Genomic DNA, 14,017 nt, shown 5'->3' on the forward strand with positions numbered 1-14,017 from the left:
TGCTGTCCTTGTTGCGCGATCTGCTGTGAATGCTGGGCGACCACAGGAGTTAGGTCAGCGACACTAGGCAGCGGGACCTCAGCGGGATCCATGGCCGGATCTACTGTCAGGATCCGGACTGGAATGCAGAGAGGACACTGGAGGTGGATCCTCTGTGTCAGTGGGGTGATGGCGTGGGCCGTACCAGGGGAACGGAATCTAAGGGGTTACTGGTTTTCACCAGAGCCCGCCGCAAAGCGGGATGGACTTGCAGCGGCAGGTAACCCCCAGGTTGTTCCACCCGATAGCGACTCAACCCCACTGACAGCTGAGACAGGCGCGGTACACAGGGACAAGGCAAGAGCAAGGTCAGACGTAGCAGAAGGTCAGGGCAGGCAGCAATGGGTCTCAGTCAGGGGCAACGGCAAGGGTCTGGATACACAGGCTTGGGATACACAAAACGCTTTCTCAGGGCACTAGGGCAACAAGATCCGGCGAGAACAGGAAGGGGAAGTGGGTTTATATAGGAATTGAGGTGATACATTGATTGGGCCAGGCACCAATTAGTGGTGCACTGGCCCTTTAAATTTCATAGAGCCGGCGCCCTAGAGTGCAGGGCCACGCGTGCCGGGATGGGACGGAAGGAGGACGGGGCAGGTAAGCAGAACGGGATGCGACCCGTGGGGAGGCACGTCCTGCCGCGCGGATCGCATCCCCGCCGGGGGATTCAGAGCAGCGTTCCCGGTCAGCGAGTCTGACCGGGGCGCTGCTAACAGGAGATGAACGCTGCGAGCGCTCCGGGGAGGAGTAGGGACCCGGAGCGCTCGGCGTAACAAGGAAGTTACTTTCACCAACCATTCCCATTTTATTAATGTGTATCCATATAAATGGCCCACCCTGTATATTCTTACTTTTCTTATAACTCAGAAAATAAGAAATTTCTTTGAAACTATCAATGAGATTTTGGCATGAGCGAGCTGCCTGAGGGTAATAAGAGTCTGGTTGCAGCAATCACACTCCTATCACTTTTACACAACCTGTGTATACTCACAGGTAGCCTGTACATGCTAAGATCAGAGGGTGATAGTACTGTCATTGGTGCAACCACTCTGTACAGTTGCCTTTTGGTATTAGTGAGAATATTGAAGGAGGAGGGTGAGTGCCATTCTGGGTAGATGAGGGCATGGTTAAGGCCGTGACTGAGTGTGTGATTAGCAGAGTGGCTGAGGCTAGGGGCTCTAGCCCATGGTGTTTTGGAGACCTGGCAACACCCCAATTTCACCCAATGGCAATTTGGTAAATTTTCTCAAAATGTCAGAAATCAGAAAGAGCAATTTCATCCTCTAATAAGGGGAGGTTGTAGATTACAGATGCATGGGTGTCTATGAAGAAGATCATTTTAACTAGAAATAACATGCATTTATTGTAAAAATAATAATCATGATAAAACAACCTTTAGAGACATTGCCTGTTTCGTAGACTGCACCTTCCATACATTTCTTGTAGCTCACTCCATGGGCCTGGATGCTGTAGGGGCGGCTTGCATTGTTCTTAAAAGTAACTTTAATCATATCTCCAACCTCTGCCCAAATTATTGGTCCTAGTAAAAGAGACCAATTTATTAAACTATTCAACAATGACAGAACAGGACAACTATACAAATTGGTATTTTGAGAGATAAATCACAAATAATGCTTTCTGATAAGCAGAGGGATAAATTCTTCATAGCTCACAGTGAATAGGATAAGAAATATTCATTTAAACTCACTAAACAATAAATAGGTAGAACAGCTAGCATTATACTTGACTAGAGTGTGAATTGGCATCACAGTATTAATCTGTTAATTTTGCATTTTAGCATCAAAGGTCTCATGGCCCACAGATTCCACAGCACTGTACAATCAAGACCAATTGTGCATTTATGGAAATGGGCTGAAAGGTAAAGGGCCAATTTCTGTAGGTAACAAGTAGACATGTGCAGAAGAAAAATTTTAGTTATTTTTTCGTTTCGTTTTTTATAAAATTTTTGGTTCAGCAATATTTTCAGTTTTGATTTTCAGATACATTCGGTATTCGGGTGTCCAGGTTTCATTTTTTTTCGGATACATTCGGTTTTCGGGTGTCCGGTGGGTTAATTTTTTCGGATACATTTGGTATTCGGGTGTCCGGGGGACTCATTTTTTCGGATACATTCGGTATTTGGGTGTCTGGGTTTGATTTTTTTCGGACACATTAGTATTCGGGTGGGTTTGATTTTTCGTATAGATTCGGTATTCGGGTACATTCGGATAAATCTTTTTTAAGCAGGGGACCATTATCGAGAGCGTGTGTATGCAGGAAAAGAGGGCAGCCACAGAAATTGGAAGACAGGTAAGATAATATAATTTTATGTGATTTATATTAATACATAATGCTGTATGAATGATTGATGTGTTTGATTGTCGGGTGATTTATGTATAACATGATGTTATACATAAATCACCTGACAATCAAACGCATCGATCAAACTATTGCAAAACTACAACACCCACCCAGCATGCGGCTGTCTGGGCATGCTGGGAGTTGTAGTTTTGCAACAGCTGGAGGCATACTTTGGCAAACACACACATTCGCGCAATGCTTTTAAATTCATTTTCAAATTCCGCTGGCTTTTGTCAGAAATGGGTTACCAGGTCAATGACATGCATAGTAATTGCCGTGGGAACATTTTTCATTCATAAAACCGCAGACTTAATTGGATAATTGCAGTGTAGAATGTTTGGTGTCCTAAGCGTTCTACACGGCAATTATCCAATTAAGCCTGCAGTTTTATGAATGAAAAATGTTCCCACGGCAATTACTATGCATGTCATTGACCTGGTAACCCATTTCTGACAAAAGCCAGTGGAATATGAAAATGAATTAAAAAGCATTGTGCGAATACGTGTGTTAGCCAAAGTGTGCCTCCAGCTGTTGCAAAACTGCAACTCCCAGCATGCCCAGACAGCCGCATGCTGCGTGGGTGTTGTAGTTTTGCAACAACTGGAGGCACCCTAGTAACAGTAAAACAATAATTAACAATCAGAAACAGTGTAGCGCAAGGAACAATAAAAAAATTAGAAAAAATGATTTACTTTAGTTATTTTACCGCATGCTTTCGGTAAATAATTAATGCATTTGTTTTCGGAAAGCGAATGCATTCGTTTTTTTACCGCATGCATTCGGAGAATAATGAATGCATTTGTTATGTTGCTATTCGTTTTATCGTTGCTATTTGGAAATATTCGGGAAAAAAAATTTGTGCATTCGGAACGGCCCGAATGCACGAAAACGGCAAAATTCGGTAAATTTGACATTCATGCCGAACCGAATTGCATATGTCTAGTAACAAGCATTACATGTCAACGATCAAAAGATTATAAACTAATGATGCTGAACTATCCAACCAAATAATAGCAGTATGACAAGAACCACACCCCTGCTGTACTGACCGTACTTTAATATAACTTTGCTCTGTATACAGTGCTTTCTATATACAGAGACAGTTTGTGTAGAAATGTATGGGCAAATCTTACAAGAGACGAAGAATTACCCAGGAGTCCAAGATGGTCTTCCTCCCTGGATATTTCTTTCTTTTTAGTAAAATTTCCATCTGTGTATTCTATATAAACTGCTTTCTTATAGGATCCTCCAATTCTGGTCTGATTCTGTATAAAATATTTTGCTGATTCACTATAAAAAGGATAAAAGCAATGTAAGGGTCACAAAATATTTTAGCCTACCTTAGATTTTATTCCAATAAATAATATAATAATAATAATAATAATAATAATAATCATCATTATAGAAGAAGTAGAAAGAAATGTATGAAATGTTTTATGTAACATTCACATGTCAGAAATATTATTTTGACCTATGTTTGACTTCTGGAATTTGTATGTGACTGGAAATGATGGTCTATTTCATGCCTTTCAGAAAAAAAAACACACACACACACAAAAAAAAAACACAATATTACATTTTTACAATAAAAGTCAATGGCATATGCCAATATAACAAATTTAAAAGGAGGGTGTCTACTTTTAAATCAAACAAATTCTATCTGTTTCTTAGCTGAAAGCAGTTTGCAAAGTTATAAAAATGATGGTTTTCTGTTAAGCTCAAAAGTCATAGAGGCAAAGCTCTGCTGCAAAATGCTACCCCTCCAGCACCGAGTTTTTCATCAATCATATTAGGCAGGAAGGGTTGGTGGGAAGGAGGAGGCATGAATGCTACATCTCAGCACGGCCTCTATGACACTGAGCTTAGACAGAAAACATGAATTAATATCTTTGCCAACAGCCATTAGCTAAGAGACAGGTATCACATTTTGTATTCCCTATCTGCTCATGTCTGCAGCTCTAAGCATGATAAAGCTGACAGATTTGTTTTAATAATAGACGTCACTGATAGGGAAATGTTTTTGACTAATGTTTTACAAAATCTTATTAGAAAATCTTTTTGCGCCGCACCCTACAGGTATGATAGTGGCAATAGGATTAGGATTTGTGCCCATCACTATCACCCGTGGATGTTGGCTGTGACTGTAGTAATGGCTGGAGATAACTCTTGCTCATTTATTCCCATGGGCAATAGCAACCACGGAGGATAAGGGTGTAGACAAATAAAGAGGGCTTTCTTTGTCATTTATGTGATTCATTTGTGGGCCTATTTATCATTCAGATGTTTATTGTGGACGTAAAGTAGTACTTTTTCTTAACGGTAAAAATCAAGTAAACAGTTCTATTATAGCTACTGGGGAAAAAAGATTATGTAAAATTCAAGACTAATGCAAAAGGAATACTAACAAGTTACTTTAATTCATAAACATTTACTATTCAAGACTAATGCAAAAGGAATACTACCAAGTTACTATAACTCATAAACATTTACAATTTTTACATTCAGTAGGGAAACTGGTCTATAATATACGGTACTTTACCCAGGCATAAAGCTGTCCATTTTAACAAGAGGTACATACCTCCCAGGATCATCCAGGTTTTTAAAAGTGAACTGGTTAATTGATGTTGGCCCATAATTCCAGATGATCTCCTCAGCAGCAATATAATAGTGTCTTACGTTTGAATCAGAGCTGCAATTGTTTAGTCCTGTACAGTTTTCTACTTCATAAATCGCCTGCATTCCAGCTGTGGAACAATATATGTAATTATAGATGACTAAACTTGTGCACTTTGTTTGAGCAACATTTTCTCAAATAAGAATACATGGGATATGTCAAGACGTCAGAAAATATTATATGGCCTGTTATTGAGATGACAGGTCCTATTAAAGTTGTTAAATTGTAGGGCATGTAAAGTTTTACACTTAAACTTGCCTCCTTTTCATGTTACAGCAGCTTTCCTCTGCCTCTAGTTTACTTTTGATTGTCTAGGCTACAGACGACCGTTACTTTCTCTAAAGAAGTGTATGGCTCTGCTCAGAGAAAGTGTGTGATGTCAGCAGCAGCAGCTGACATCACACTTTCTTTGCACGGAGCCGTTATTTGCCGGGAACCTTACCTATATATAAACAAACATAATTACTGACACATAAGCTATGCTGCCTGTGTGCAGGCTGGATTGTGTCAGTGAGTCATGCAAAATGCTAGTAGCTTATGCACAACCAATGTGTCTGAGGTGTCAATCACAGAGCAAGAGTCCTCCCTGCTAAAGGCAGGAAAAAAGAAAGGAGGCTTTGCTCTGCTGAGCTGGACCAGGCAGATGAGAAAATCTTTTTAAGGTGTCCACATCTAACTCTCCCAGCTCTGCAATTGAAGGATCAAGCATATTGGTTTTCAACATGCCCAGTGTGCCCTGACGAAGGAGCACGCCTTCTTCTGAATGCATAAGCTTTTTGGTGCTTTGTGCCTGCCATAGTGACATCACTATTTTCAAGATCTAGGCTCTTTTTTCGCTTTACATCCGCACTGGGTTGAGATGATGTTGGCCATTGTGCTCTACTATCGAGTGGGACTATACCACCACTCCCTAAAACAAGAACAGAGTGTTATAATTGTTTGCCTGCTCTCATATACCTGCCCACCTCATAAGTATTCATAGCCCTTTTTCTCATATGAGTGCAAGGCATATGAGAAAAGATGGGGACAGAGGCATGGAATCTCTGTAAACCGGTTCCTCCCTACATTGAGATCTGAATAGCGACATGTCAAAAGTTTTAATGGGCGGAAGTTTGAGTGTTCAGACCTCCGCCGATCAGGGCTGCTGTCCTCTCCTATTTGACCATATTTTATATTGCCACAGGTAGCGCAATGCTCAGACTTGCTGATCGCAAGTGCACCCCTGTTTCTGCTGCCGGCGTCACTGCAGTTTGCATCCCGCAATGTGAACGCATGCGAGAGCCGGGTCATCCCTCACCTCCTTCCTGCTCAGTCACCTCCACTATCCGTGTCTGCAAGCGCGCGTCCCCGCCTCCCAGGGCGTGTGCGCTGGCTCTTTAAATTTAAAGGGCCAGTGCACCATTGATTGGTGCAAGTCTGTTTTGACCCTATTTAACCCCGCACTTCCTTAGAACTTTGCCGTAACTTTGTTGCCTAAGCGTTTTTTTATTCTGACTTGCCTTGCCGTGTATTTGACCAATTGCTACTTGACCTGACCTTGCTCCTGTGCCATCTGCCTTCTGACCTCTTGCTACGTGACCTGACCTTGCTTCAATGCCACCAGCCCAGACCTCCTGCCTGTCCAGACTTTGTGTGTGTGTGTCTCATCCTTCCAGTGCCACCTTATACCTCGGCTGCCTGTGGGGACAAGTCGTATCAGGGGTAGTGACCTGAGTGCAACCTGCCGCAGCAAGTCCATCCCACTTTGCGGTGGGCTCTGGTGAAAACCAGTGGTACCTTAGACTCCACTCCCTGGTACGGCCCACGCCATCATCCTCACAGGTTCAGTGGGGCCACTTCACCACAGCTGTAACATATATGTTCTTCACTCATGGTTAATCGTTCACCCATGGTGAATTTTTTTGGTTTGCTGAAGTTATTTCTTAAACTTTATATTTAAACAAACTTATAACTTGTGTGTGAAATAATTTACCTTCCCAATGGTCAGCGACTTTACAGCTGAGGAGCCACTTTCCAGGGTTCTTAGGTGACATTGTGGCTTGGATCATTGTTGATGGAAAAACATTAAGAGTATCCACACGAAAATACTGATGTGTTAACACTTCACCATGGAAGTTCACTGAATGAATATCTACTTCATTTCCTGTACCGATCATATACCACATGACTTGTGTGTTATCACACATAGAGAGACCTGGGAGGTTCCCAAACATGTATCCATTGATAGCTGTAACAAGGAGAGAAATTTGTATTAGTGGTACTCCAAGTATAAATATTACAACTTGACATTCTTTAAATTTATGTTTAGAATATTATTTTAGTCTGATTCATCTTCATTAGAGATGAGCGAACTGAAGCTGACAAACCCGAATTCGTCACAAATTTCATGAAATATTCGATTTGCAACGAATGCGAATATCACCGTGATTTGTTCGTGCAAATTGCTTCATTAAACTCCATTTTACAGCGTTCCAGGCTATTGGAGACCTAAAATGGCAGATCCACATGTCAGTACATGGGGCAGGGGATTACGGGAGTGCGGGAAACTGCGGCGGGAATGAAGGTAGGCAGGATAACCATGAATCACATGTGAGATACAGCCTATCAGCACGTATCAGCATTCATTGACCCCTGTGATGTCACAGCCCTATATAATCGACAGCCATCTTGCCTATCTTCATTTCGTGCATGCACTCATAGAGAGAGGACAGGACTGCGTGTGTGTGAATAGCTCATACCACAGCATACCACTGCAACTGCTAGTCACATCAGCATTGAGGACAGACTGGAGTGCAGAGTGCTTTCTTTGCTGTTCTCACTGAGAAGGATCTTTGATCTATAAACCTCCTATTCACGTTATTGAGCATTGCATCAGAGAGGGGCAGATAGCTGTTGGCTGCCTCATACAGATCAACAAGCTGCCTGAACTTTATCAACCATATTATCTCCTCGCTTTTCAGAGCAATTCATCTGCTGTTCAGAATTGTGTGACAGAGTGCAATTTAGAGTTTAATCCCTGTATTTTTTATTTTTTTTTGTGGTGCTGCACTGTTGGGTCCTGCTGCTGTTCCCAAATAAGTTATTTTTCAGTGCACTGTAATGAATTTGTCTGCCCTCATACGTGCATACCATATGCCTACATCAAAGCAGTCTATTATTCTGTATCTGTAACAAGTCTAGATACAGGGAAAGTCCTGACTCCTGTCAAAAGTAATCACCTGCTGATGTTTTAAAAAAATTACAGATTTTTTTCTGCGTATTGATGTGCATATTTCTGCCCTCATCAGTGCATACCGCAGACGTACATCCAAATAGTGTAACATTTTGTACCTGTTAATCTGTCAAGGGCGTACATACTGTGAAAGTCCAAACAATAATATTCACCGGCTGGTGTTTTACAAAAAAACTTTTTTCTTCGTATTGTTGCGCATATTTCTGCCCTCATCAGTGCATAGCGCATACGTACATCCAAGTACTGTACCATTTTGTACCTGTTAATCTGTCAAGGGCCTACATATTGTGAAAGTCCAAACAATAGTACTCACCGGCTTGTGTTTTACAAAATTTTTTTTTTCTGCGTATAGTTGCACATATTTCTGCCCTCATCAGTGCATACCGCATACGTACATCCAAGTAGTGTAACATTTTGTACCTATTAATCTGTGAAGGGTGTACATACTGTGAAAGTCCAAACAATAGTATTCCCCGGCTGGTGTTTTACAAAAATACAGATTTAATTCTGCGTATTGTTGCGCATATTTCTGCCCTCATCAGTGCATACCGCATTTGTACATCCAAGTAGTGTAACATTTTGTACCTGTTAATCTGTCAAGGGCGTACATACTATGAAAGTCCAAACAATGGTATTCACCTGCTGGTGTTTTACAAAAAAACTTTTTTTTTCTGCGTATTGTTGCGCATATTTCTGCCCTCATCAGTGCATACCGCATACGTACATCCAAGTACTGTACCATTTTGTACCTGTTAATCTGTCAAGGCCCTACATACTGTGAAAGTCCAAACAATAGTACTCACCGGCTGGTGTTTTACAAAAATACAGATTTTTTTCTGTGTATTGTTGTGCATATTTCTGCCCTCATCAGTGCATACCGCATACGTACATCCAAGTAGTGTAACATTTTGTACCTGTTAATCTGTCAAGGGCGTACATACTGTGAAAGTCCAAACAATAATATTCACCGGCTGGTGTTTTACAAAAAAACTTTTTTCTTCGTATTGTTGCGCATATTTCTGCCCTCATCAGTGCATAGCGCATACGTACATCCAAGTACTGTACCATTTTGTACCTGTTAATCTGTCAAGGGCCTACATACTGTGAAAGTCCAAACAATAGTACTCACCAGCTTGTGTTTTACAAAAATTTATTTTTTTTTCTGCGTATAGTTGCACATATTTCTGCCCTCATCAGTGCATACCGCATACGTACATCCAAGTAGTGTAACATTTTGTACCTATTAATCTGTGAAGGGTGTACATACTGTGAAAGTCCAAACAATAGTATTCACCGGCTGGTGTTTTACAAAAATACAGATTTAATTCTGCGTATTGTTGCGCATATTTCTGCCCTCATCAGTGCATACCGCATTCGTACATCCAAGTAGTGTAACATTTTGTACCTGTTAATCTGTCAAGGGCGTACATACTATGAAAGTCCAAACAATGGTATTTACCTGCTGGTGTTTTACAAAAAAACTTTTTTTTTCTGCGTATTGTTGCGCATATTTCTGCCCTCATCAGTGCATACCGCATACGTACATCCAAGTACTGTACCATTTTGTACCTGTTAATCTGTCAAGGGCCTACATACTGTGAAAGTCCAAACAATAGTACTCACCGGCTGGTGTTTTACAAAAATACAGATTTTATTCTGCGTATTGCTGCGCATTTTTCTGCCCTCATCAGTGCATACCGCATAAGTTCATCCAAGTATTGTACCATTTTGTACCTGTTAATCTCTCAAGGGCCTACATAATGTGAAAGGACAGCCATAAGTAATCACCTGCTGCTGTTCTAGACAAATACTGTTTAAAGAGTAGTGTAGCGTATTGTAATACCCTCACATACGCACTAAGTATGTCAGGCAAAGAAGTGCTAGGACGTGCACAGAGGAGTGGCAGAGGCCTAAATACTTCAGGCAGAGTTGGCAGCAGACTAGGGGAGAGTGGCAGCAGGAGTCGCAGCGTTATCAGCTAACGGTCGTGTCAGCCAGCAACCCATCTGCCATCGTCGAATGGTTAACACGCTCATCCACAGCCGAAGGGAGCTGTGTGTCAAACCCTCCTTCTGTCGCTCCTTCTTCTCCCGCTTGTAGTCAGCCATTCTGCCAACAATCCATCGGTGAAGCCATGTCCAAGAGACAACAGTATGTGCCCACTCATCCAACGGCGCAGAAGTTGAATGTGCTCTTGTCCAAGTTGCTGGTGCTGCAGTCCCTTACTTTTCAAGTGGTGGACTCTGCACCTCTCAGAGAATTGATGGCTTGTGCCGAGCCGAGGTGGAGAGTCCCAAGCCGTCATTTCTTTGCCAAGAAGGCAGTACCAGCCCTGCAAAAGTTTGTACAAGAGAAGGTGGGCCACTGCTTGAGCCTGTCTGTGTGTTCAAAAGTGCACGGCAGCGCCGACGTGTGGAGCTGTAACTACGGGCAGGGACAATACTTGTCTTTTACTGCCCAGTGGGTAAATGTGCTTCCTGCACAGCCACAACAGCAACTTGGACAGGTCACACCGCTTCCTCCTCCACGCTCTCGCTCTCAGGCAGTTGGTCCTGTTACAGTGTGCGACGCCGCTTCCTCATCCTACACCATGTCCTCGGCCTCCACTGCACGTCCAAATCTCGGTGGCCCTTCATCATACCATGTGTGTAGGGCACGGCGGTGTCAAGTTGTTCTTCACATGGTTTGACTTGGCGAACGGAGTCACACAGGGGAGGAACTGCTAAAGTTAATTCGTAAAGAAATCCGAGTATGGCTTACTCCACAAAATCTGGAAATGGGAACCCTGGTGACCGACAACGGGAAGAACATTGTGTCTGCGCTGCGACAAGGAAGTGTGAAACATGCGCCCTGCATGGCACACGTGTTGAATCTGGTTGTAAAGCACTTCCTCAAGTCTTCACCCCATTTGCAAAATATCCTGAAAATGGCAAGGAAACTGTGCATGCACTTCAGCCACTCGTACACCACAAAGCACACCTTCTTTGAGCTGCAGCGTCAGAACGGTATCCCACAACATAGTCTTATTTGTGACGTTGCCACACGTTGGAATTCCACCCTCCATATATTGTATATTCTATATATGATAGAGTGCCCCTGTGGCCTAAGATATATAGGGAGGACTATTAATAGTCTTAGAGTTAGAATCAATAAACATAGGTCCAACATTAAAAATGGATATGCTTTACATAGCGTATCGAGACATTTCCTTACCCATCATAATAAAAATGCTGGAGTCATGAAAGTTTCCCCCGTAGAGAAAATTAAACCTCGAGATTATAAAACACTCTGCAATAAGGAGATGTATTGGGTTTTCCGTCTTAACACTCTTTTTCCCCATGGTCTCAATGAGAGTCTAGAACAGGTTTACTAATATACTATATATTTTTTATAAATAATACATATTTTAATATATTTTTGTATTCATATTATTATGTTATTTTATTTTTCTAAATAATATTTTTATGTACTTTGGTATATTTGTATGTTTATATACAGCTTCTTATTTTGGATGATAGTAGCATGATATTTTAATAAGTGTACATTTTATTTTTACCCGATCTTTAGGTCTTCTATAATGTTTTGCTTCCGGTTGCGTTCCACCACCCATAGGAAATGACGTTCCTTGGAACGCATAGCCGAGTCATGTGACCGGACGCCGACCGGAAGTCCGTCACATGTCAAGCGGGACTGCCCGGAAGACGCTACATGCGAAGACCTGGAGTGAAGGTATTTAAACTGTTTGTACTATGTATATTATATGCCTGATGAAGGAGGTGGCGCAAGCCATAAAAATACCTCAGAAACGCGTCGCATGTGTTAAATAAACTTTTAAGAATCTACTACCTGCCGACTCATTGGTCTGCTCACCTCGGTCCGGAATCGGTCAGTAACCTGGGTGGAAACCTGTGACTGCCATTGGTCCTGTATCTGCTTGATGTGTCTACTAGGAGGGGGGATACGTTTAATTACATTTCCCCCCACTGTGGAGTAAGTTCCTATCCATAATATATTATGTAAGATCATTTATCAGTTCTCTGAGCGCTTGGAAAAACTTTTTTCCCCTAAATTTTTCTTCATGCATACCCTCCATATATTGGACAGACTATACGAACAAAGAAAAGCCATCACCGATTTCTTGATGATCCATGCAGATAGGACTTCTCCCCTGTGTAACTTCAATGTGAACCAGTGGCAGCTCATACATGACACCTGCCGTTTGCTGAGGCCCTTTGAGGAAGCAACATTATTACGCCTGGATTACGCCATGAACGACGTAATTCCACTCCTATATTTACTACAACAAATGATTGAAACGATGGCTGGTCACGGCAATGGAGACGTTGCGCCAACATCTCAAGGCTACATGAGCCCTGTGGAGGCTGAACTGGAGGAGGAGGATGAGGGGCAGAGTGGAGCACAGTTTAGGTTGGATGAGATGTTTCTAGTCATCAGACAGGAGAGGAGGAGCAGGCGCAGCCTGAGGAGCTGGAGGATTATGAGGAAAGCGAGACAGAGGACCCAGACACACCGTGGCAGTATGCAGTGGAGATGGAGGCAGGTAGTCCCTCCGAGAAACTGGCGCAAAAGGCACGATGCATGCTCAGTTGCTTGCGTAGTGACCCCCGAATTGTCAAAATTCGTCAGCTCAATGACTTCTGGATCTCCACCTTATTGGACCCTCGCTACCATCCCAGAATGGGGGCCTTTTTTAAACCCACTGAGAGGAAGGACAAACTGACCTACTACAGAGAGATCCTAGTATTCAGTTGGCCGATGCCTATCGGCCACATGGTCCATCCACTCGCAGGTCTGCCTCGGGGGGCCCTCTGCGCTTAACTTCCACTGCAATGGCTGCTGGGGAGGGGAGGGGTGGCAGAAGTAGTATCAGCTCTATCAGCAGCAGCCTGAGTCTACAGTCACTGATGAGTAGCTTTCTTCACCCGCATAGTGAAGCAACTCATCAGCAGCAGGTAGACATGGAGCAGGACCCAGCAGGTGGTGGCATACCTTGACATGGCCATGCCAACGAACATTGAAGATCCGCTGGACTTCTGGGTAGCCAAACTTGATTTATGGCCGCAACTAGCAGAGTTTGCCCTGAAAAAGCTGTCCTGCCCGGCCAGTAGTGTGCCATCAGAGCGGGTGTTTAGTGCGGTCGGGGCCATAGTCACCCCAAGGCGAACTCGTCTGTCCACTAAAAATGTGGAGAGACTGACGTTTGTCAAGATGAATCAGGGATGGATCAGCCAGGATTTCCAGCCACCAATGCCAGATGCCTCAGAGTAGATTGACCATGCTGCTACACCAACGCTTCACAATGATGGATATGAAACCCTCTTGGGTTATCAATTAGGGTTATGAAACCCTCTTTGGTACTGCGAATGCCTGCTCCTGACTCATCCTGTGTCTTTCAGGAACTACTTGCCTCACTGACACTTCTGGCCTTGGGCCTTTCATTTTTGGATCTTAGCAGTAGCTAAATACATGCATAATGCAAATTTCAACATTGATCTTTACATGTAAGGGGTTAGGAAACCCTGTTGGGAACTGAGAATGCCTGCTCCTGGCTCATCCTGTGTCTTTCAGGAACTACTTGCCTCACAGATGCTTCGGGCCTTGGCCGTTTAATTTTTGGATGTTTAGCAGCAGCTAAATACACGCTTAATGTGAATTTCAACATTGATCTTTACATGTAAGGGGTTATGAAA

At 42.9% G+C, this 14,017-nt stretch overlaps 1 protein-coding gene across 1 annotated transcript in view; it reads right to left on the reverse strand.

Moving 5' to 3' along the window:
- The window catches only part of LOC130360985 (ceruloplasmin-like), a 118,154-nt gene that overhangs the window by 89,348 nt on the left and 14,789 nt on the right, over nt 1–14,017 (reverse strand). Inside the window, exons 5-8 of the mRNA XM_056563547.1 lie at nt 7,047–7,301; nt 4,979–5,144; nt 3,551–3,690; nt 1,433–1,579 (exon numbers count right to left, since the gene is read on the reverse strand). Coding sequence (XP_056419522.1) covers nt 1,433–1,579; nt 3,551–3,690; nt 4,979–5,144; nt 7,047–7,301 — 708 coding nt within the window. The remainder of the gene's footprint in view (nt 1–1,432; nt 1,580–3,550; nt 3,691–4,978; nt 5,145–7,046; nt 7,302–14,017) is intronic.

The sequence above is a fragment of the Hyla sarda genome, chromosome 3 (genome assembly GCF_029499605.1).
Source record: "Hyla sarda isolate aHylSar1 chromosome 3, aHylSar1.hap1, whole genome shotgun sequence".
NCBI lineage: Eukaryota > Metazoa > Chordata > Amphibia > Anura > Hylidae > Hyla > Hyla sarda.